The sequence below is a fragment of the Ambystoma mexicanum genome, chromosome 6p, assembly GCF_040938575.1.
Source record: "Ambystoma mexicanum isolate Mex_15411 chromosome 6p, UKY_AmexF1_1, whole genome shotgun sequence".
In the NCBI taxonomy this organism is placed as follows: domain Eukaryota; kingdom Metazoa; phylum Chordata; class Amphibia; order Caudata; family Ambystomatidae; genus Ambystoma; species Ambystoma mexicanum.
In genome coordinates, this window is record NC_090935.1 from 1,119,650,690 (window position 1) to 1,119,673,390 (window position 22,701).

Sequence of the window (22,701 nt, forward strand, 5' to 3'; positions counted from 1 at the left end):
GCTGAGGAGGAGAAAGAGAATTTGTGCGATCAGAGGAACTCTGGGTTGGATGCTCTGAAAGGAAGACAACGAGAAAGAGACAGGGTGAAGGTAGCAGGTCACGACTGCTAGCAAGAAGAACGTGAAAGCCGGAACCATGGGCACGAGGAAGACATCAGGGAGACTGAGGGACTACCTACTGTGACCTATAATGGACGTAGCCGGCCAAGACTGCTAGCAAGAAGAAGAACGAGGAAGCAGGAATCATGGGCACGAGGAAGACATCAGGGAATCTGAGGGACTACCTACTGTGACCTATAATGGACGTAGCCGGCCAAGACTGCTAGCGAGAAGAAGAACGAGAAAGCAGGAATCATGGGCACGAGGAAGACATCAGAGAGTCTAAGGGACTACCTACTGTGACCTACAATAGACGTCGTAGCAGGCCCAGACTGCTAGCGACAAGAAGAACGAGAAAGCGGGAATCATGGGCACGAGGAAGACATCAGGGAGTCTAAGGGACTACCTACTGTGACCTACAATAGACGTCGTAGCAGGCTCAGACTGCTAGCGACAAGAAGAACGAGAAAGCGGGAATCATGGGCACGGGGAAGACATCAGGGAATCTGAGGGACTACCTACTGTGACCTATAATGGACATAGCTGGCCAAGACTGCTAGCAAGAAGAAGAACGAGGAAGCAGGAATCATGGGCATGAGGAAGACATCAGGGAGTCTGAGGGACTACCTTCTGTGACCTATAATGGACGTAGCCGGCCAAGACTGCTAGCAAGAAGAAGAATGAGAAAGCAGGAATCATGGGCACGAGGAAGACATCAGGGAATCTGAGGGACTACCTACTGTGACCTATAATGGACGTAGCCGGCCAAGACTGCTAGTGAAAAGAAGAACGAGAAAGCAGGAATCATGGGCACGAGGAAGACATCAGAGAGTCTAAGGGACTACCTACTGTGACCTACAATAGACGTTGTAGCAGGCCCAGACTGCTAGCGACAAGAAGAACGCAAAAGCGGGAATCATGGGCACAAGGAAGACCTCAGGGAGTCTAAGGGACTACCTACTGTGACCTACAAGAGACGTCGTAGCAGGCCCAGACTGCTAGCGACAAGAAGAACGAGACAGCGGGAATCATGGGCACGGGGAAGACATCAGGGAATCTGAGGGACTACCTACTGTGACCTATAATGGACGTAGCAGGCCCAGACTGCTAGCGAGAAGAAGGGCGAGGAATCAGGAATCGTGGGCATGAGGAATACACCAGGGGGCCTGAGGGACTACATACTATGACCTAGCCAAATAATTTGGAGCAAACATTTCATACAGAGTGTTGCACCAGACCTCAGGCCAGTGTTGTTGGCTACGTCATCGAGCTATGCCAGGAAGCCCTTGGTGCAGATCAGGGAAGACATGAACTATAATAACTCTGCTTTTGGCTCTGTTTGAAGGTCTAGGACCAGATTGACTCTTCCCATAAGATCCTCCCACCAATTCCACACTTCCTCACATGTCCATAAAATATGAGTGTATGGAACTGGCTCTTTGCCACAATTCCAGCACGGGACCGCGTTGAACACTTCTACCTAAACATCATGTCTGGGCTCCATATATTGGGCCTCATCACGACCTCGGCGGTAACCCTTAAATCCGGCGGTAGCGCTATTACCGCTGGATTTAAGGGTCCGCCGAATCAGGGCCTCGGCGGATTTCAACCCAGCTCTGAGCTGGTGTGAAATCCGCCGAGAATTCGCGCTCATACCTCCGGCGGTATGAGCGCGAAACTTCCCCATTGAGCCCAATGGGGAATGGGGCATTCCCGAATGGGCTCAATGGGGAATGGGGACTTTCAAGTCCGCCCAACTCGTGATCCCACGCTATTAGCACCGGGGGCTATGGCGGTCGTGCTAAAAGCCCCGCGCTAATACCACCGGCATTATCTCCGAGGTCGTGATGAGGCCCATTGTCTTAAGAGGGCTGGCAACCTGGAAATGTAAAATAGGACTGAATACTGGTGAATGGTTTGAAGGCTTACGTACGTTAGCAAGAATAGAGAGTGTGGCTTACCTATCACTCAATGGGAGAATATGGGGTAAATGATTAGGAGTGTATGTTAGATGGTAAGGCTTTTTCTTTGGGGTGTCTTCTTTCCCATGTTTCTGTTACTCTTCGCCTTGACCTTTATTCTATTATATTGCAAAGCTTTGTGATAGATGTGCTTGATTATGAGCTGTATTACATGTGACGTGCATGTCTGTCGCCAAGTCCATGTCCCTGGTTGATCTCCCATCGCCATCCGCCTCTTCTACTGGGGCTCTACCTCTGGATTGCCTCTGTGCCCTGTTGTCTTGCTGCCTCTGTATGTAATTTCTGTTCAAAATGACACCCCAACTTTTAACAACTATAACATAAATATTACGTTGACCGCCCCTTCATGGCAATACTGACTGACAGCTCCATCTGAACTATATATTGCCTGTATTTATCTGAAGGCCAATAAGCAGGAGAAATAAAAAGAAATCCTCACTAAATAAGAAAAAGAAGCCAACCACCTAAGGCGCAAGTGGAGCTGAGGTAAGAGCTCTCCTCAGGCGCAAGTGGAGCTGAGGAGAGAGCTCTCCTAAGGCGCAAGTGGAGCTGAGGTGAGAGCTCTCCTAAGGCGCAAGTGGAGCTGAGGAGAGAGCTCTCCTAAGGCGCAAGTGGAGCTGAGGAGAGAGCTCTCCTAAGGCGCAAGTGGAGTTGAGGTGAGAGCTCTCCTAAGGCGCAAGAGGAGCTGAGGTGAGAGCTCTCCTAAGCCGCAAGAGGAGCTGAGGTGAGAGCTTGCTGCCTCCTTGATCTCTGCTGCCAGAGCCTGGACTTTATGAAGGAGGGGGAGCTCCACCTGCGGATCGGATGATACCAGAAAAAGGAACTGTTCAATATATGGGGTACACCAAAGCAGAGATCAAAAGGATTCATACATATGTCAGTTTGTCCAGAAAAGGGCCTGTTTTCAATGAATATGGTTTGACATGTTGGGCAAAGGAGCCGTAAGTCCTTTTAGGTCCATAGGCTGAGCCGTCAAGCATGACCCAACATCTCCGCGAGGCAGCTTTTTCCATCCAATGGTAAGGCTTAAACTTTCTACATCAGCGACGCACCCTGAGCTTTAGAAGTGCTCTTCACACTCCGCAGATACGACCTTCTCTACTAATGTAGACACAGCTGGAAGGATTGTGATTGGCCGATACACGGCGAGAACGTTCGGAATCAAGGACGGCTTCTTTAGAAGTGGCATGGCAGTCCTCCGGCGCCACCTTGATGGGACTGCTCCTCAACTTGCCTCGGTTGGGTTGGTTTGATCACTCTAATCCTCTAATCCGATGCAGGGTAACTTTCTAACCACGAACATGGACGGATGGCTGTTAGATTTGCGGATCTGTCTGGGGGAGGAGAGATGCTAGTAGAGTTATTATAACTGAAGGAAGCTGGGAGGGAACACATAGTTGATGTATTTGTCAGGGGTCCCCTTAATAAGAAGCAGCTATTTGCTGCTTAAAGAATTTGATGTTTTTCGATTCTGTGCTGTGTAAGTGCAGTTTCATTTATGCATCTAATGGTAAACACAATTTATGTATCTGGATAAAACAAACAGGCCTATTAGACCTCAGAGAGAAAGATTTACTATAGCCAAGATTTTTGTTCACGCACGTAGCTGTGATTATAATGATTTGAGAACTCAGCGCTGGCCATCCCAATTTGAAACTTAGCCCAATTACCAGATTTAGCTGATTTCACAAACAACCTCTGGAAAAATATGACTGTATATGGCAACAGACCTGCTAACTACTGGCCAAAATCAAGCCTTCAGTTCATTAGCAAACCTACTGGAGGAAAGTCACCTAACAGCTTCAGCGTCAGCACAAGCTCACTATGCAGACAACTACCTATCGGCATTTAGACCTTAGACAGAGAAAGAGATGAGACTCCTGGACCTCTGGGAAGGCACCAGCTTCCACCCTGGAGAATGGCCAAAGAAGACAGCAGCATATGACAGTCGATCACAGCAAACCTTTCCAAATGCTCTGCCTCTAGGGGAACTTTTGTGCTTCAAAGTACCAACGACAGCGAGATTGCTCATCGGTGGGCACCCAGCCCTGCAACCTATTCACCAGATCAGCAGCCTAGGCCAGGAACTTCCCTCTTTAGTAAAGTCTGCAGGAAGGGGAGAGAGGCCGAGGCAGAGGGCTGGATAGCGAGAAATAATAGAAGAATTGAACGAGAATGAGAGACAGTGTGAGTGGAGGAGGGAAAGGAAGCGGGGGTGAGCTAAGACAAGAAAGATATACCTGTAATCTAGACACATGGGGGGGGGGCACCCACTCATGCTTTACCTTTTAATTCTGGGATTGCAGTCCAAAATCTAAAATGCCATTAACAAAACTAAAACTACCTAAATGCCAAGAATAAAAACAGGACTTTATGAGTTTACATCCACCTGCTATGGGATCAGGTCACATAAATTGCTCTAATGGCGGACAGTTTTGCACAGGGGGCAGATAATTTACTGCCCGTGTTTGTACAGGACAAGAAGTGCAACATGTGTCTCTTGTGCTCTTCATTCAGGAAAGATGCCATTTTGCTCTGGCAAGATTGGTGCAAATGTAATTTCGAAATGGCCGCCATTGTTGCACTCTGTGATCGGGGCCCACGTCTTGCTGAGCCCTCTGGGCATGGAGTGGGGAGACAGAATAAGAAAGAGAGGGAAGGTAGACGAGAGGGAAAGAAATATTGGTAGAGACAGAGAGGGGATGAAGAAAGGAAAGAAGCAGTCCGGTGGCATGAGAGAGGAGGTGAACCCCACCTGAATAACAGATGGACAGTGTGAGATCAAAAGAGGTGTAAAGGGGAGAGACAGAGTGGGGGAAATGATGCCTAGAGAAAGGGAAACACAGCAAGAGGGAGATGCAGTTAGAGGGAGAAAGAGAGAGAGAGAAACCTACAAAGAGCGAGACGCAGAGACTGGTGAGGAGTGAGCGAGGGGGTGAGTGATCAGAGACATATAAGTAGAGGTGATGCAGGTTCTGATGACAAGAGCAAGAAAGGTAAATGGCGACCAACAAAAAGCAAGCAGATGTGGTTAGGAGTCAAAGAGCCACGAGGGAACTGTATGTTGAATGGCGATAGAAAGGTGAGATTTCAGACACCCGCAAGCATTATTGAGCTTGGGAGGGTGTATTATCACTTGGGATAATGACCATTGCACACACCAGACCAGAAACTTGGAGTGGGTATTTCTATTACACTTAATTAAATAACTGACAATAAAATCATCACAGTCTTTAGCGTGGATCTGCGTGATTTTACCATCGCGGAATGGTCCGCGATGTAAATGTCCGCATGGGAAATGTCTGCAACACACAAATGTTCGTACATTTCCCATACAGACATGCATTAAAATCACACAGATTCAAACTCACACACACACTCACTCACACCCCCAACACGCCCCCCCCCACACCCCCACCACACCCTCAACCCCCTACTTACCTTCCCTTCAGACACACTGTGTCACTGGCGCTGGTTCCCTTTCACTTCCGTGATCGGAAACCGGCGCCATAGGGTCCTTTTCTTTTTTTAATTTTTTTTTTATACTTTGGGTGAGCTAAAGGGGTATCCCCGGCAGCCCCCGCCCACTATACTGTACAGTATAGTGAGCTGGGTGCTGCGGGGGGACACCCCTGCAGCCCCTGGCTTTTTTTTCTTCTTCTTGCTCGGGTGAGCTGCGGGGATGTGTCCGGCAACACCCCGCTCACTATAACCAATATAGTACTTGTTCGAAACCCCATGCAGTAAAGATTCCATGCAATCCCAACTCATAATTAGGTGGAACGTTAAAAAGGAGTGGTATTTAAAATACCCACACATCTTCCTGCCGTTACCACAGTATGTACAGCGTGGCCCCTGAGCAGTAGTTTTCTTGTCCTGATGAAACACTTTTCTTAGATTGAAGAGTTATACAACCGAACTTTGCATAATCGCAGAACCAGTCCCCACAGGCATGATTAGTGGTAGTTACCTAGAACGACGGCGATGACAGTGGTGCAGAAGTAGTAGACGACGGCTCGCAAGCCGATCTTGCCGGAGACGCTGGAATCCAAGGCAGCAACCCCTGAAAAACACAGAAGACACGGCTTAGTGTTGCACGCGGCCTAGAAACACGATCTTGCAAGAAGGGGTCAAGCTGATGGCATGGTAGGCCTGGTTCATGGCAGCACGGGCGGTGGTGGCAGAAAGTCATAGGCATGTGAACCGACCTGAAGGGTTAATCGAGACTAGGCTCGATCTGATTTCTAGAAATAAAACGATACTCGTCAATTAAGGCAAGCCACTTGAGGCCCCATTATTTGGCAAAATATGGCCTACTTCAGAAGTGAAAAACCAACAAAAAATAGTAAAATTCTCTTATTTCAATTTAGGTATGGTATGTTTCGATTCCAGACCTCGATGTGGCGTCAGCAGGGCCCGACACATTGCACAGGCGTAGTATTCAGGGTTGGGACCAAATCTTCATGGTGCCGTACATTAAGTGGATTCTAACGTGTTAAAATACAAATCAGGAAGCGGTGTGATCTCCCTGTGTGATAACGGTACTCATTTCATTGATTTAGATCCGTGATACTTCACCTATTAAAGCAACATGTCACTGTGCACGTGTAACTTCAAATAACATATAATTGCATTGCTAATTATCTAAGGTTTTTTTGGCAATAAATTGGTTGCATAAATATTTGAGCACAAATACTGGCGGCCTTGTGCAAGTATGATTGGAAAACAGAGCAAAACATGCATCACCGTGGATGCTAGGAGTGACCGTCTTTCAACATAATCAGTAACCATTCATCGCAAGGTGGAAATTAGAACAGGGAGGAAAGGATTGGCTGCGTGTTAATGGATATTTGTACAGCACACTATCACCACCGGAGTGCTCCCCTGCACTCTGGCAGATCTGAAAAGGAAAGGGTTTGGGGGCGGGGCTGAGTTAGTAGGATCGAGCGAGATAAGTGCAAGAGAGCAGTGATGTGTTGTTGGCAGCTTCAGTTTGGCTAACACTGTTCGCTGAGCTTGGGGGTGCTTGCCGGTCAGTAGCCGTCGTGTGCTGTTGTGCAAGGCTATGTGTGGTTTGTTTGGTGTTGCAGTGCAGTGAAGTTTGTGCGGTTTGTTGCGCTTTAGGGTTGTGGTTGTGTTTGGTTCGAGTTTGAGAGGTGTATGCAGAGGGGTGAGATTGTTAGTGGGTTGGTTATTGGCCTCGCTATCTAGAAGTGATGTGTGCCAGGGTATTTACCAACAGACAATCCTGGTGATTTGGCACAATGGACGATCGTTGTGTGGGTTCTCTGGGTCCTTGCTGACTTGCATGTAGAAATGTGATTTTGCATCTCAGATGGTTCTCTCGCAGTGTCTGCCTGCCCTTTCCCGTAGGGTGAGGTCTGATGGAGATTGGGATTTGCACCTGCACATTTCAATCTTGCCTACTTCGCTCTTCTTAGTATTGAGCTAATTTAAAAGGGTGAAGAGATTTTGAGTTTGATGAACATTGTGACGAGTGTAGGGCTATGTTAGTCGCGTCTTCAGGACAATGGACCTTTTGTGAGGGTGTAGGTTTAGATAAGAAGCAGGCGTGTTTACGTTTTCCGATGTGGAGGTTTTTGAATGGTTGAATACGAATTGTTCGTTTTACAATTGTTTGAATTACAATTGACCTTTTCACAATTGACCGAATTGTGAAGGTCAATTGTAACATGTATGCGGGGGAAACCCCCCGCAACCTCCCACCCAACGCAAAAACCCCCAAAACCCTATATATATATATATATGGTCAATTGTGAAAAGGTCAATTCAATTGTGACGAGGTCAATTGTGACCCTTTAAAATCGGTCATTTGTTCATTCCATTCGAACAATTGTAAACAAACAATTTAGGTAATACCTTTCGAATGAGCACGCATGACCTTTGGAGGTCTTAGGTTGGTCCTTTGTGGATCACCCAAATAAAGGATTGCAATGGGAATGCTGCAATGGTCTGACCAGCCCAGGGGAGAGAACCTAGGCAGGTGATGGCCTGCAGGTTGTACACTATACATTCAAGTGTTTATACGTTAATGTGGGTGGCAGAGGTGATGTGAGAGCAGAGTTCCTTGGAGGTTTGGAGGGAATGAAAGGAAACTTTTATGTTCTTTGTACCTCATTCACTAGGGATATTGAATTCATCAGAATAAGTGTTGTTGGGTGAATGAAAGTCAATTTTGGTGCCCATTTTCAAATTGGTGTTGGTAGATTATGCCACGTCTGAATTGATAGAAAGAGAATTGGTTGCAATATATTTTGCGCATTTTGCCGGACATATATATATATATATAAATATATGTATATATATGGGGAGTGGGTTTAAGGACGTAATTAATATAAAAGGGTTAAGGGAGTGGGTGCCGGGGTCTCCCCCTGCATGTATATGCAGCAAAATGTACATATAAAAAATAGAAATTGACCAATTCTCCTACGACCAATTTGATTCGATGTAATCAGCCCAAACCTACACATTCACATACACTCTGCCACTGAGGATTACTTCCATGTCTAAAACAATAAGGCAGTATGGCAGTCCTGTAATCAGAGATCGGCAAAAGGAAAACATGGCACAAGAAGCCAGAGCGAGAAGAGTGGGGACGATAAAGTGGAATGCAAAGACCTGGGAGTGGAGGGGGAGTAACAGCACCATGTGATGCACACCCAACCCAAATAACAAGCATACTTTGGTCTCCCCAAAGAAACCTTCACCTTTGAAATTAAATGTAGGTTAAGTGGTTTGACATCTCAAATAGACAACCTCCATCAGGAGAGAGACTCTCTCCATGGATCCCCTCCCCACACAGTGCAAGGATGCTTTACCAGACTTCTGCAGATTCTGCTAGATTGTTCTCAACTCGAAATGAGACTTTCCTTAGGCATGCAAGCAGGATAAGACCCTGTATGCATGTTTGAAATTGGGGTTTCCTGGAATCCCTGCAATGACATAATACCGCCTGCTCTGGCCACGCTACCATTGGCAAACTCCCCAATCTCACAACACACCTTAGTTCAGTCATGCCAGCTGGGTTTCCAAACACGCACAATGAAGCGTGCAATGCCACTTACTCTTTCAGCAACCTCATGCCAGAACTTTGGCACCTTGGTGCAAGACAGTACCGTGTTCATGAAGGTGCCTGTCTCCAGCATACGTCTGGCTCCCTCATCGTAAACGTGAACATTCTCTGCAAGGTCCATATGGCCTAAATAAGGACCTCTGTTGCATACACAACTCCATTAAATCTTTTGAGCAAAACTTAATATTACCACCAATGATTTTTCTCATTCTATCATTTATGCTAGATTCCATGTGATCCTCCCATTTACCCCTAAGAGCAATCTGCCACATACCCTGATCCCCATTGGGAGGGGGGAGATCACCACTGCAATGACCTATGTAAGGGGCACATGTATTTTCCGAGGACAGCCTCACAAATGAGAGGACAGCCTCACAAATGCATGCCAAATAATCCCCCTTTGATTGAGTGACATTTTGAAATTCCTCTACAATTTTATCGACACATTTTAATCGTTGCATGTAAAGTCAACTGATCTTTTGTAACTGAATACGATAAGCTCGGCATGAGCCAGTTTGTGACCATCCTAGAAATCTGAATGTCTGGTTTAGCCAAGCTCACCCATCATGTCAGTTTCCAACTCTATCCAAGGAAGCCACTTGCCAAATAACACTAGCCTTCTGGTAGGTTCTCAGAACTGGGAAATTGAATGTCTGGTGGTCCGCCAGCAGGCACGGCTTGAACTTTGAATGCGCATTTTTCCTTCCTGCTGTACCATACATAGAAAATGATCGATCAACCTATTAAGTGTGCCCTATGCCCCCACAGGGCTGAATAGGAAGCCCTCGATGGTCATTGCGGAGCTGTGTAGAAGAATCATTTTAATATGATTAAACTTGCTGCAAATACTCAAATTCATTCTGTACCACCTTTCCAAATCAACTTAATTCTTGCCGAAGGGCATCAAACTATTTATGCTCTTGTTAAAGTCTCTTTGGCAATAATGCCTAAATATTTGATATGGTTGGTTGCTCATTTCATCGGCCGTTGTCAGGGCGTGTACTGAAACAGGCGATGATTGTGGGAGCAGTTCAGATTTTCACCAATTAATCCTGTACGCACTGAGGTTCCCGAATCCTTTTCACTAGATCTGGCAAGCTAGCGATGGGCTAAACTGTTTCTCTCAGTGCCACTTGTGACAGGAATCCCTTATAGATTCTGCCAAATAAAGAGCACCTAGCAAGTCCACCATCTTCCAACATGTGCAAACAAGTAGTTCCCGTACAACAGAGGTGTGCAGCCATTCCCTCCCCAGATGTGTTCCACTACAACTTCCATCAGCAGTAGTCAGCATAGTCAATGGTGGAGGATCATGGGAGTTATAGTCCGAAACACTTGAAGAGCCGCAGAGCCCTACCATACAAACCCCTTTGAAAGCCTTGTCCACAACTAAAGAAATAGTGACCAGCGGTTCACCATCATTTTGAATATCGTGCAGTAAGTCAGCATAATTCACACTTTCCCAAACCTTTATAAAGCCCAACGATATTTTTACTAGCCAGTTTCTGGCTGCCCCTAATGAAGCCTTTTGCTATCACCTTTGCGTACATGTGCTCACCTACGCTTTTCAGCGGAACGGCCCACATCTTTAGCGGTCACTATTGTCAGTCTTTTCCGAATTCCCCTTTTCCACAGCCCTCCTGAACATTTTAGCACGATTACCCAAACACGCCAACCGTGTATACACGTACCCATTTAATAAGAGGCCCAGTCAGCGATGCTGCTACCTCAAGAAGAATTCCGCTCTAGGCCCACTGATGCCAGGCGACTTTCCCCTTTTGGGACATTTCAAGGCAAGCAGAACCTCTTCTCTCAATTTCATTGATCAAGAAAGGAGAGGGGGGGCCTCCTGCATATGTAAGAACCCCTGCATCTATTCCGGCACTTATGTGTCCTGTGAATAAGGCGTTTTAGGACACTTTAAAAAGTCGGAATGCCATAGCCCTGGCCACATTCCTCCTCTTAGTTACCTGATTGGCAACAAGGCTTGGTGCCCACTGTCTCGTCTGACTCTGAGAAATGGTGCCGCAATCTTCACATATTCCCAGTGATACCTGGAACCCTCTCGTTCATGTCAGATTGCTTCTTTTGGTAATTGCACGAGGTTCTTACTAAGGAAAGTGCTGATATCTTCTGGCAACCATTGTAGGTTCCTTTTCTGCTTTTTGAAGCTGTAGAGAGATTTCTTACTTTTTTTTCTAAAGAGGAAGATTCTGGCCCTCAGACAGGCCTTTACTGAATCCTAGGGCACGCACAAATTAAACAGACTCCCAGTGATAAGGTCCAGGTATCCAGGTGTAATCCCTTCAACCTTATTCGAAGAATATTTGCTTGTTACCTGCAAATTATAAACCACTTGCGCGCCCCAGGCCATTGAACCCTCAAGGATGTAGCTACCCACGCTAGTTCAGCAAGCATATATAGGTCATCCGCGGGCAGGATCTATTTTGTCGCTGGGCATATCCCATCAGTCTGGAGGCGGCACCCAGTGGGCTCACCAGAAAATAAAGCACTCACAACCCTGCAGCTGGACGTCAACACGTGTTAATAGTCTCACCCCGTTTTTCTCCAGGTGTGCAGCATTTCTCTCAAATAGGGGAGTTTCCTGCGCCAGCCACTGTCAGGCTGCTGCTTGCTGAGTTGGTTCTGGATTTCATGCCCCCCAACCCAATGATGTTGACCTGGACCTCGACTTGTTCCTCATTCTCAATGCACCTGCAGTTTGAGATTAGAGGGAATGAGGAAGCACCTCAAACTTCCAGTAGCAATCCCTAATTGGTAATTGTGGCTGGTAATTTTCCCACCTGCATTAGCTACCTCTAGCTGTATGTGCCGCTGGCGCTAACACTGTAGTGCCAGCAGTATTATGCAATGACAATAGCACTGAGAGCACGTCCCAGTAGGTCGGGTTTATCCGCAGAGTGGTCATTTAGGGTGAGGATAAGGAGGCCTGTGGGCGCTATAGAACTAATAACATTTACCCTTAGAATGGAAGTCGAGGTGACTATTTTCAAGGTCCTCCAATCTTCTTCGGAGTGATGTGGTCATTGCTTATGTGGATAGTTTGAACGCATACTTTGGAATCTTCTTTTGTTTTTCTTGTTTTTTCGGAATAAGAACCCTTCCGGGAAGAATAGCACTTTAAATTGCAATAAAGCTCAGAGTGAAGCTATATCCACCATGAAGCTTGATATGCTGTTTATAAAAGAGTCATGGTTTAAGGATAGCAGCTGTACATATTTTCACCTGTTGAGTCATTTCAGATTAAATGGCAGAAAGGAGGGGGTGTGTCCATTCTGAGCAGAACCTCACTTGAAGTCACAAACTTCCACTCCCCTGACTGGGATCTTACATCTCAATTTTGAGCCTGTAGTTATCACCCGTGCCCCAATGAAGCCTACCGTTTGACGTTTGATACTCTGCTATAGACCTCCTGGCTGGCTGCTCTTTTTTTAGACGCCCTGGACGCTTACTTGGGGTCAGAGGCTCTTCACTATGCAAAGTTGATGCTTGGTTTCACAAAGAGGTGCACATCACGAGCAGGTCTGGGGCATCTAAAAATCTGAGCCCAGCAGTTAAGCCTTTGACTTCATCATAGAGGCTCTACTGATGTCAGATGGGCAGGGGTTTCTCTTCAGCCTCTGCACCTTTGCTGCTGACAAGTTGATAACTGTTCAAATGTGAGTTGATGCGCCACCCTGACTGAGAAATGTAATAGGCTCTTGCCATCACACCCTTTGTGATCAGAGCCGCTGGCTGGGCATCACAGAAGAGTGCTGCCATCTGACACAGAGTGAGAGGGCTTCTGCCCTCCCTAGCCAGGGGCTGGCGCCACCCGTGCCAGAAGCACAGCACGTACTTTAACATTTCTACCATGCATTCCTCCTCTGTCTTCAGAGGGCACATGCTTTTATGCCGGCATTACATTTTAATACATGTGTAAAAGGAATGGATTCCCCATGACATTGGCCTGTTACTAGCACCTGCTAGAAGCAGGTGGATCCCAAAGGCATCTATTGTAAATGCCATCTGCTAAGCATAGTCTGCAGGAAACAAGGTTCAAAGCAACAAAGCCCAGCTCGTGGTGTCTTAGTCTAAGCACTGCTCCACAACCTCCTCCACTTTCTCCCAGGTGTCAACTCTCCACTTCCTGTTTCTTGGAATCCTTGCATGCAGAAGGTGCTCTGGTGCCCAACGCCACACACCTGCTGCCATCAATGAGGACTTAGGGATCCAGGCCTCTCTTTGCCGGCAGGGGAGGGAAGGGAAGGTCATCCAGTGGGTTGTCGCAGCCATGCCATTAACGTTCTGTCCACAGCCCCACATGTCCATGGTAAAGCGGACTTCCTGGCCCTCTGACTGATCTGGAGCCCACCTCGCTGCGCAAAGTATCCAGCACCTCAACTCTGGTATAGCGTTGCATGAAAAGTAACCTTGAATGTCAACTGTCCAGTCCCTTTCAAGAACCTGTTGGCCTCAGTCTGAGAAGCAGTGACCCGTGCTTTCATGGAATGCAAGCTAGTCATCGGGGGTCCCCCCTCGCCGGTACTGAGATGGAATATTTTGTTACAAACGCTGAATATAATCCTCTTCTATGTCCGAAGAATTCTGAGACTTCTCCCCTCAAGCAACAAGTAGGCGCACTGACCACACAATGACAATGCTCCCAGTTACAGCCACAGTGTCCATCACCCTCCAGTCTACAAAGATTTATATGACATTTCATTAGTAAAAAGATTTTGCGAAAAGATTTTGAACACTTTTCTGTGCAAGCAGTAAATATGTGTAATGGCAACATAAAAACAGCACACTTCTGTTTAGACATTGAATGTAACCTCCTGCTTGCCTCAGACATTAAATGTAACCTCCTGCTTGCCTCAGACATTGAATGTAACCTCCTGCTTGCCTCAGACATTGAATGTAACCTCCTGCTTGCCTCAGACATTGAATGTAACCTCCTGCTTGCCTCAGACATTGAATGTAACCTCCTGCTTGCCTCAGACATTGAATGTAACCTCCTGCTTGCCTCAGACATTGAATGTAACCTCCTGCTTGCCTCAGACATTGAATGTAACCTCCTGCCTGCCTCTGGCGCCACACAATTCTTAGGTCAGGTTTTCATCAGTCTAATAAGGAGTGGCAAGTGTGTGTGTGTGTCATGCAAGGTGCTTGCTGGGGTTCTCTCTTCCTTAGCACTGAGACAATGACTCAGTTACACCAAGTGAGTGCACTCTCTCGCCTACAGAGATTTCTAAGACTTTCATTGGCAAAACGATTTCTTAAAATTGTCATTGTCAAAAGGGTTAGTCATACTTTCCATTTGCAAAAATATTTCTAGATCTCGAGATCTGCAAAGAATAGGGGTTTCTATGAATGAGAATGGAAAACTACACTCTCCAGTAACAGGGTCTGAGTTGGACTTGGTTGTTACATCTTTGAATAGCTCTAAACCTGCTTGAGAAGATGTTCTTTGAAGGGGCCTGTACAACACAAAATGGCCACCATCACCTCTCCACTGTAACTTTACTGATGTCAGGTGGTACAACAAAGCAAGTGCTCCCTATGATGATAGGTTCATTTGGCAGAGCTTTGCTGTACTGTTGATCCTGCAGAGAAATGTGCCTAATTATGTGTGTATCTTGCTATTGTGGCCGTTAGAAAGGAAATCAAATTACAGGCCGAGTCTCTGTTGTACATTTTCAGTGTGAGAACGACTTGCGACTTGACGAAATAGACCAGCTAAGAATTTTCTGTGATCATTGCAATTGGCGCTCTCTTCAATTCCACAAATAAAGAGGTTGCTAAAGTAACTGATTTCCAACATGCTGCAACTTCCTGTGGATATGCTCATGGCGCTCCTGCTGCTGGTGTTGTAGTGAGGAAGCCAGAGACCCCTCAATGAATATTATATTGAATGTTTAATGAAATACGATGTTTGAAGTAGACACCAAACGTGATCATTGAAATAGTCAGTATCTACAAACCATTCCACACGGAGCCATGTTTGAGATAGCATCGCGATACTGTGAGACGAATTCACAAAAAACGACCCAAAAAAGTGAAGAGGATGCACTTATTTTATTTGCGTTATTTTGAGAAATGTGGCGGTCACCTTATTCTTAAAGGGAAAGGGAAGTGACTATTTTAGGGGGGCCAGGCCAGCAACATTAATAATTCACTAGCCAGAACACTTGCATACATCAGTGTCGGTCACACATATGAAAGCATTTCTTTTCCAGTTTGAGCGATGGTGGGACAGAAGCATTTCAAACTGCTACTGTTCCAAATAGGCCCAGGGGATTGTGACTGCTTTCTGCACTAATATGCATCCCATTTGTAAACTCAGGATGGGCCTTAAAATATACAGCAATACTCACCTCACTTGCACCCAAAAATGTTTTGAGAATTGGCTCAAGTATATTCTCCAAGATTCCAAATTGTGTGAATAATTATCTAAATAGATGAATGTTTTCCTACTTTATTGGGAGCAGAATTCATTCACCCAATATCTTGTTATACAATATATGAACATTTTGGGGAATTTTCAACACAATCATTAGAGGAAACATTCATTGATGACATCCAAGGTGCAATGTCGAATAGTTTGAAAGTACTGCAAGACATTAGATAATAAGATTATTCAATGTTCGTATATGGTAAGAAATTCACGTTCTAGTAGGAGTAATTCGTTTTCACTTGAAGGGTAGAAGAGGTTGTGAGCATTCTGATCAGCAAATGAATGGAGCATGTAGTTGTGTTTTTCATATATTCTAGCTCAGATGTATATATCTCAGACACTTGAGCCTACAGACCTGCTGGTTGTTCGGTATAAGCACTGAGTGTTTTTTCATTTGGATCCACTGGATAGAAATACAGCTCATAATTAATGTTGGGTGTCCTGTAAACCTGACCCCTTTGCGCCTCCCTGAAGATCGGGCTCTTACTGATGGAATAGGATATTACTTTGGAGTTGAGCAGGACACCACAAGGAAGGTCAGTAATACAGAACCTGTAGTTTGAGTGTAGACTTTATTTTAAGATGCAAACTTCAATACACGACCCAAGCTGCTGCCCCGCGACCCTCTCTCTGATGACCCGAGTTCACCACACAAACATTCCACACCATCACATGTCATGCACCTCGGCTCAAAGTCACTGCGGCGCACCGTTCCCAGAGGGGGATGAAGAAAGAGAAACAGCAAGGAACTGAGGGAAAAAGAAGGGACAACAGGGAAATAGGCAAACAGCAGGAAAGGATTGGAGGAATGAAACCAGGAGGAAAAGAAGACAGCACAAAGAAGAGGACTATTATAACACACCTCCTTCTGTCTGGGCAACCTAACCAGCCAGGAGAAAAAGCCACCTTACCCCAGGCAACTAACAAGTCTGCTCAGAGTCTCCAATCTCTCTAATCCTACTGGGTGCCACCCTCTCCTTGTTCCCCACTTTGCCAACACCTGTGCGGAAAGCACTTCGCAAATCCTCCACCACCACAGCACTCTCTGAAAATCTAGAATCACTCTTCCATACTCAAGCAGGCAGTTGAATTCTAACCATACTCCCTGGAGCCATCACTGTCTCCCTAAAACATTTCAACCAGTCAGAATGCGCATTCAGCTTTCGCCTACTCGCTCAAATTCTACCCTTCACCGCTCCATGAACCACTTGCCTCACCAGTTATCTGCCCATTACAGCAGGGCACAATTTAGTGTTAAGCTTACGCCTTCTCAGCCCCTCAAAGTGTGATACTTGGGTGATGGAATTCAGAGCAACCCTACATTGGAAAACACACAGTACTCCTGACGCATTCCTTTTCCAAATCCTCTTTTCCAAATTTGCAAACATACATACTTTGGCTATTAGTGTTCCATTGAAGCGCTCCACTGAGCCATTGTCCCTGGGTAATACAAAGACGTGACTGCATTTCCCACGACCTCAGTCAGGGACCATTTTCTGAGACTATCTTTCAGGGAAATCCTTCTCTGCAAAACCCAGATTCTACAAACTTGATGATGCTCCAAGTGGTTACACCCTGAGTCACACAAAACTCAGCAACTTGGAATAAAAGTGAACTACAACAAATAGAAAAGGGTCCCATGCCCCCTTGTGGAGAGGCAGAGGAATAAGTCATTAATGGCAACGACCCCTCCCGTGCCCCAATATTTTAAAAGAGACAAACGCTATGCATTAAGGCAACCGTACTGGCCTTATCCAGAATCAATACAGGAAGAGATTGATAGACCTGATGCAACTGAACATTACAAGAGTAAACAAACCTGCTATTAGACTGACATACGCGCATGCAATAGACAAGAAGCAAATTCACACTCACCATGAGTAAACGCAGACATTAGGTCAAACGTGCATTTAGACACGAAGATTCACTTGCATCATAAAGACACGAAGAATATAAAACAAGCAATGTACAAGCTGAAGTATAACACAAATAACATACGTAGATAATTTACTAACGTAGAAACACAACAGTAAAAGGCATCCATCTTTGTAAAATGCATTAAAATGAATAGAGGTCTCGAAGCTTAATGAAAACTCAAACTGCTGCATCCAATGAAGTACAGAGTCATGCGGGGCGTTCGTAGTGGCTGCGCGGCACCTCTTCAAGGTTATGGAAGAATTTAGGGAGAGCTTGAACGGTCTGAAAGAGAACATGAGATAAGGCTTCCCAAAGCACAAGACATATTTCCCTTTGATTAATTGAAGAGCAACTAGCCTTTGAATGCCAGGTGCAGACTAATTATAAATTAAAACATAGTAAGGAATGGATCGACCAAGTCCATAGCAGGGGAAAAAATAATAACACTTGCATTCATATTAGCTAAAATCTCAATAAATACGGGACAGCATAATTCAGAAAACGGTCTCCTCACAAGTGACCTATAATTCAGAACCAGTGTCTAGTCATTAGGGTCAGACATGTCCGAGCACCTGCCTCGACTCCCCACACGTTCTCAGAATCAAGGCGCCTAAAAAGGTCAAATAGAAAGGAATATTTTGGCTCGTGGCCTAGGGATAAGGGAGACCTTCTTATTTAATTGGAATAACACAGGTCTTGGACTTCTCACCCTCTACCGCCTTTTTTAGTTCATGTGCTGATGACCTGTCATTTCCAAGGTTGGAGAGCGAGGTACCGACCAATGAAAACTCTTAATGTTGTGCCACCCAGTACATGTTGCAGTAACCAATAGTCAACTCTAAAGATGGCATTTACTCTTTGCTATCAATTTAGAGGTGGTCCCAGGTGGAGCCATCAGATAGAAGTATAACCAATGGAAGTACTAACCCATACATTTTCTATATGTAGACAATTCCCTTAACTAATCCCTGTACCCCGTAGGTTTTTGTAATCAAGATTGTAATGAGACATCAATGGTGATGTGTTTTCTGTTTTTAAACTGTTGTCATGTTTGAGAAGAATGAGAGCTCACAACTATTTTTGTTTGTATGCTGTCCCTGCTTTATGTGAGTGTTAATAAAGCAGGGTTTTGCCATGTACTTTGACTATTTCTGTTACTGGGTGTGGGATTTCCTGGCCTATCGTGTCCGCTCAGGATGGGGTTTTCCAGTCTACCTTTACATATGGTAGTAGTTTGGACGCCCAGATTGTCCAAAGTTTCCCTGCCGTGGGCTAAAGAACTACGGGGTGACCTGTGGAGCACAGTGAATCAGGTGTGAACTGAGAAGGATGACAGTTACCCCCTTGGAGAAAGTCCTGTCCGATCCCTGCAGGCTGCCCCGTAGGGAGAAAAACGGCTGGCTAATTGGGGAACATTTGATAACAGACACCTTCGGCCGATCCAACGATGCAAGTATAGATCATCGACTTGGCGGAATGGGGGTAAAACGGGGGAGAGAAGTGTTTGTATAGTGGCAAATTGTGAAATGGTAAAATAGTGAATAGTAGAATACCTGCAACACGGTTGCAGAAGGCAATGCACTAAACCTTGTGATGATGTCTTTATGATAAAGAGGTTGCCCAAGACAAGGTCGCGGAAGAGTGCATTGCAAACCCCCTTCCGGGGTATTTATTTATTTATTGTGCATTTGTAAGGCACTTATACATCAAGTAAATTGTGTTTCAAAGAGCCCACAGGGTAACATGGAGGGAGCATGGGAATGCAAATCAAAAAAACAATGAAAGATAGAAGTGGTCCTACTAGGCCTTCTGAACATTCAGAACGTGCAAGTGCAGAGAGTGAGAAGGGATGAGGGATTGGGGGGTGCAATATCTAGGTGTATCAAGAGGGAAATGCTAGGGAGTGAGCAGCCGTAAGTGCCTAGGAGGAGTGGTCAGCTACCATAAATATGTAAGTACAGGCCTGTGGTGGCATAAGCCAGTGGGTGCCAAGTTAGGTGCTGGGGGTGAGCAGAGGCTGGAGGTGGTTGGGTGTGGGAAGCCAGGACACAGGAGGACACATAAGGACCCTGGTCACCGATCTCAGCACTGTGGGGTTTTAACAAAGGAGGGATGGAGAGAGGTAGGGAGGGAGGGAGGGAAGGGGGAGGTGAAAAGCAGAGTCTTGAGGAGCTTCTTGAGGAGCTTCCAGAATTTGAGCAGATCCTGAATGTGAGGGAGGAAGGAAAGAGAGGAGTCGAAGATGACTCCAAGGTTTCTGGCTTAAGCTGAAAGAGAAGGGGGAGAGCACATAGAAGGTGGCCAGAGTGCATGGAAGAAAGAGGGAGCAGGATTGTAAATAGGAAGGATCTCAGTCTTGCTGGCGTTGAGTCAGAGATCATTGGAAGTACAGCAGGACTGGATGAAGAAGAGTTGCGTGTCATCTGCGTAACACTGGAAGTCAGGAGAGAAGGTAGAAATGAGGTGTGCAAGCCGGGCAAGATCAGTGTTAAAGAGCCAGGGGGAAATGTTGGAGGCCCAGGGGACACTGCAGGTGGAGATAGAGGTGGGGGAGGAGAAAGAGCCCAGAATAACCTGGGATGGACGGTCATTGAGGAACGAGGTCTAGTTCCCGATCCGAGATACCAAGGGTATCGTGGAGCCATTTTATGAGGTGGAGTGGTTGACCGTATCAAATGCAGAGGAGAGATCAAGAAGAATGAGAACGGCTGGAGAGTTGGAGTCAAGAGATGCAAGCAGTTCCTCACAGGTGTTCAGAAGAGCAATTTATGTGCCTCTGGATGCTGGGAATCCAGATTGATGGTCGTGGAGGCAGCCAACAAGTTCAGTGTGCTGGGTCAGTCGGGGGAAGACCAGCTTCTCCAGGAGTTTCCCAAGGAAGGGGTGATAGATTTGGGGTGGTAGTTGGCTGGACAAGACGGGTCTGCAGAAGGTTTTTTCAGGACGGGGCGCACAAGAGAGTGTTTGATGGAGGAGGGGAAAGATCCATTAGAAAAAGAGTGGTTGCAGAAATCAGCAAGTGCAGGAGCAAGAGAGCCAATATTGTCCTTAATGGTTCTGGAGGAACAGGGGGAGACCTGTTTGGAGGAGACCTTCATGGTGCAGACAACTCTCGTGATCTCATCAGGTGTGATAGGGGAGAAGGGGGAGAGAAAAGCAGAGGGAGGATGGGATGCAATAGGAGGCGGGGGGCTGGGGTGGAAGGGAAGGAGAGGGATGAAAGGGTGCTCAGGATGTCCTGTGTTTTTGCATTGAAGTATGTGGCCAGTGTGTTGCAGCGGCTTAAGAGGGAAGTGGTGAGGAGGAGACTGTGGAAGGGTTGGCTAGTTCGCTGCATATTTTAAAGAGTTCAGCTGTGTTGTTAGATGCACGAGAGATGTGAGCCTGGATGTGGACCCTTGGTGCGGAAGGAGAATCTGTACTGACTTTGGAGCAGGCGACAGGCAAGTTTGTCAGAGGGTGAGTCTGAGGTCTGCCACTTGCATTCTGCTGCTCTGCACTTGCGTTTCAGGGCTGCAAGTTCAGAGTCTCACCAGGTGTTACGGCTGGAGGCATGTTTCAGGTCGATACTCATGACTGGGTCAAGAATGTCAAGGCTGTTAGTAATGGCAAGATGAAGGCTGCTGCGAGCAGAGTCGGAGGTAGCGTCTGCAGTGGGAGGAGAGGGGGGATGAATGTAGATGCAAACACAGCAGCTGACACTCCTTTCATCGGACAATGTTTGTGAACGAGGTTGGCAGGGCTGGGGGAGGTGTGGCAGGTGTGGTCAGAGCCGAGAAGAGAGGAGTAGGGTAATCAGTGGGGATGACAGTGAAAGCTCAGTGTGGATGAAAGCACCATGAGTGTGTCCAGCTGAATGTGTAGGGCCAGAAGGGAGAGCAAGGTGCAGAGGTCATGGGAGAGAGTGGATGCCATGATTGAGGAGTCAAGGTGGATGTTGAAATCGTCCACAAGAAGGAGTTTAGAGGTGGTTGTGAGGAGAAAGGAGGAGAAATCAGCCCATTCAGAGAGGAATAGGGTGGTACAGCCAGGTGGTCTGTAGATAGTGGCAATGGTCAGAGAGGAGGTGGGAGAGATGACCAGCTTGAAAACCAGGCTCTCAAAGGAAGAGTAAAACTCTGTGGGTATGAGGGAAGAAGGGACCCACTCAGGGAAGATCAGAGCAACCCCACCACCAGCACGGTTATGGCGAGGCTTGGAGATGATCTTATAGCCATCAGGAAGAAGGGAGTCAAAAACAGTGCCTGAGCTGGCATTGAACCACGTCTCGGTAAGAGCGGGGATGTGGAGGTCAAGGTATTCAAGGAGGAGGCAGATGTTGGCAGAGTGTTTGATGGCAGAACGAGCATTAAGTGTGGCTAGGTGAACAGGTCCCCACCTTTGAATGTTTACGAGAAGGGGTACGGGGGTGGTATAGCAGTCAGAGGGGGAGGTGGCAGACAGAGTGGAAAAAGGAGTAGCAGGTGTGGGAAGGAAGTTAATAAGGGATGGCAGGTACCGTTCACAGAGGAGGAGGTTGGGTTGAGGACCCTGAACCAAGATAGTGCCAGTATGATAGACATTAATGATACACTTGGAAGATGCAAACCCGCCAAGAGGCCTTCCAATTTAGTGCCACCATTAATGGGTGAAGATGTGAGAGGAAAGAGAGTAGAGATGAGATGAGGAGTCCATAGATCTGTTGAGGGGACAGAAAAGAGGATATCAGTGAAGATCTGTGTGGAAGTTGCACTGACATAGGTGTCTGCGATAGGAAGGCAAGGGTTGGTGGTCAGGATATCTTTTTTGAGCTTATTCCTTCCAGACTTCGTGAGAGAGGCAGGATAGGTGATAGTATAGCAGTTAGAGAAGATAGGGGAGATGGTGAGTGCCATCGGGGCGGTGGAGGGTAGCTGGAAGAAAGAGGAGGGGCTGAACAGCACAGTCCGAGCACAAACTCACCAGGCTTAGTAGCCAAGGGAAGAAAGAGAACAGATACACTAGGAATACTTTTGTACCACAGATGGGTGCCAAGATGTTAAAAAACACACCAGGCTTTGAATGTACCAGAAAGACACAAAATGCAATGCAGAATGGGGTGCAGAGAAGTAAAAAAAAAACATACCAGGCTCCAAGCTTGTAAAAAGATACAAAATGCAATGCAGAATGGGGTG

General features: G+C 46.5%; 1 protein-coding gene across 2 annotated transcripts in view; it reads right to left on the reverse strand.

Moving 5' to 3' along the window:
- The window catches only part of SLC1A1 (solute carrier family 1 member 1), a 581,019-nt gene that overhangs the window by 199,472 nt on the left and 358,846 nt on the right, over positions 1-22,701 (reverse strand). For both annotated transcript variants that reach the window (XM_069625728.1, XM_069625729.1), the window contains one exon: positions 6,052-6,144. In XM_069625728.1, the coding sequence (XP_069481829.1) occupies positions 6,052-6,144 (93 nt within the window). The remainder of the gene's footprint in view (positions 1-6,051; positions 6,145-22,701) is intronic.